Source organism: Penaeus monodon, chromosome 27 (assembly GCF_015228065.2).
Source record: "Penaeus monodon isolate SGIC_2016 chromosome 27, NSTDA_Pmon_1, whole genome shotgun sequence".
NCBI classification, from domain to species: domain Eukaryota; kingdom Metazoa; phylum Arthropoda; class Malacostraca; order Decapoda; family Penaeidae; genus Penaeus; species Penaeus monodon.
In genome coordinates this window covers 35026109-35027312 of record NC_051412.1, presented here as the reverse complement: position 1 = coordinate 35027312, position 1204 = coordinate 35026109, and the positions used below count along the sequence as shown (strand labels likewise).

The 1204-nt window shown below is 30.6% G+C and overlaps 1 protein-coding gene across 7 annotated transcripts in view; it reads right to left on the bottom strand.

The window, feature by feature from the left end:
• Positions 1–1204, bottom strand: part of LOC119590805 — a gene marked incomplete at its 5' end in the record, with an annotated part of 14711 nt that overhangs the window by 4189 nt on the left and 9318 nt on the right. For 4 of the 7 annotated variants that reach the window (XR_005230291.1, XR_005230290.1, XM_037939534.1 and 1 more), the window contains 1 exon segment: positions 954–1083. Coding sequence is in view for 3 of the 5 variants with exons in the window: in XM_037939537.1 (XP_037795465.1) it covers positions 1009–1083 (75 nt within the window). 7 annotated transcript variants of the gene reach the window in all.

The following is a 1204-nucleotide window of genomic DNA, read 5'->3' as shown; positions in this document are numbered from 1 at the left end:
AAATAAACCCAAAGTTTAAATAAAATAAACAAATCAAATTCATTACATCTGAATTTTTTGGTATATCAGTATAACTGCAACCTCATTTCATATCTCTAGTTTAGCAAATTAGTTTAATTTTCAGTTTTAAAAAGACATAAAAAACTAGGTGTTCATGATGCTTCAACAATAGAAATGTTAGTACTTGTGAGCAAGTTGTATTGACACAGTCCTGTGATTGTAACAATGCTAGCTCTTCACTGTGTAAGAAAATAAAGAAAATGTGTAACTACTTCAGCACTATTGAAAAAAAAAAGACAAAAACATTTCTCAGTGATTGGTAAGAAATATTATTCTTCATTGCCCCTTAATATTTTACTGGCATTCAGTATTTTTTTTTCCCATTCTTTTGTGTGGCATGGATATCAACCCTCTATTCATAACTATATGCATAAATATTTCCTTAATGATATACTAAGGACAAGAAAGAGAAGAAAAAATAAATAAAGCTTTCCAAAAACTGCAATTCAAATTCTAAATACAGTGTACTTGTTAAAGCTCTTTGTAGTGGCAATAAAACTCACAAGCAAATTAATGACTTGGATGAACCATATGATTCCCTAATAATAAATACATGACATTATGATTCTTGATTTATACATATCTCAGCTTCTCCATTTTGTCAACAAGAATGAAGATAAATGAAAATAATGCTATATTTCTGACACAGTTTAACAATGAAAGATGCATTCACACTCACTTGCACCCACATACATATCCATGTACATATGTATGTTTACAAGTGCACACTATGGCATGTATTCAACTCACAAAAAGCTTACATGGTCATGAAGGCCAAACTTGCCTATCAATTTTACATTGTGAATGCAAAAGTACTGATTAAATTACCCTATTTATAGCTAAATATAAATCACCGTGGAAATCCATGATAACAGATAAAATTTCCTCCCCACCTGTTATCTCTTTGTATAAAATTGCAAAATTCCCTCGTGGTCATTCTATCCTGAATTATTCCTTTTCACCTTCATCAAAATCAAACTTCCAATTCTTCTCAAAATCTCCAAGATCTTTGTCTTCCTCTTCCTGCAAAAGAGACTGTGAATGAATAAATAAGAAAACTAGTCTATCCCCTTTGCAATATACTACAAAAGACAATGTCAAGTGTGCACATTCATTGTAATCTCTTAGTTATGAGAAACATCAA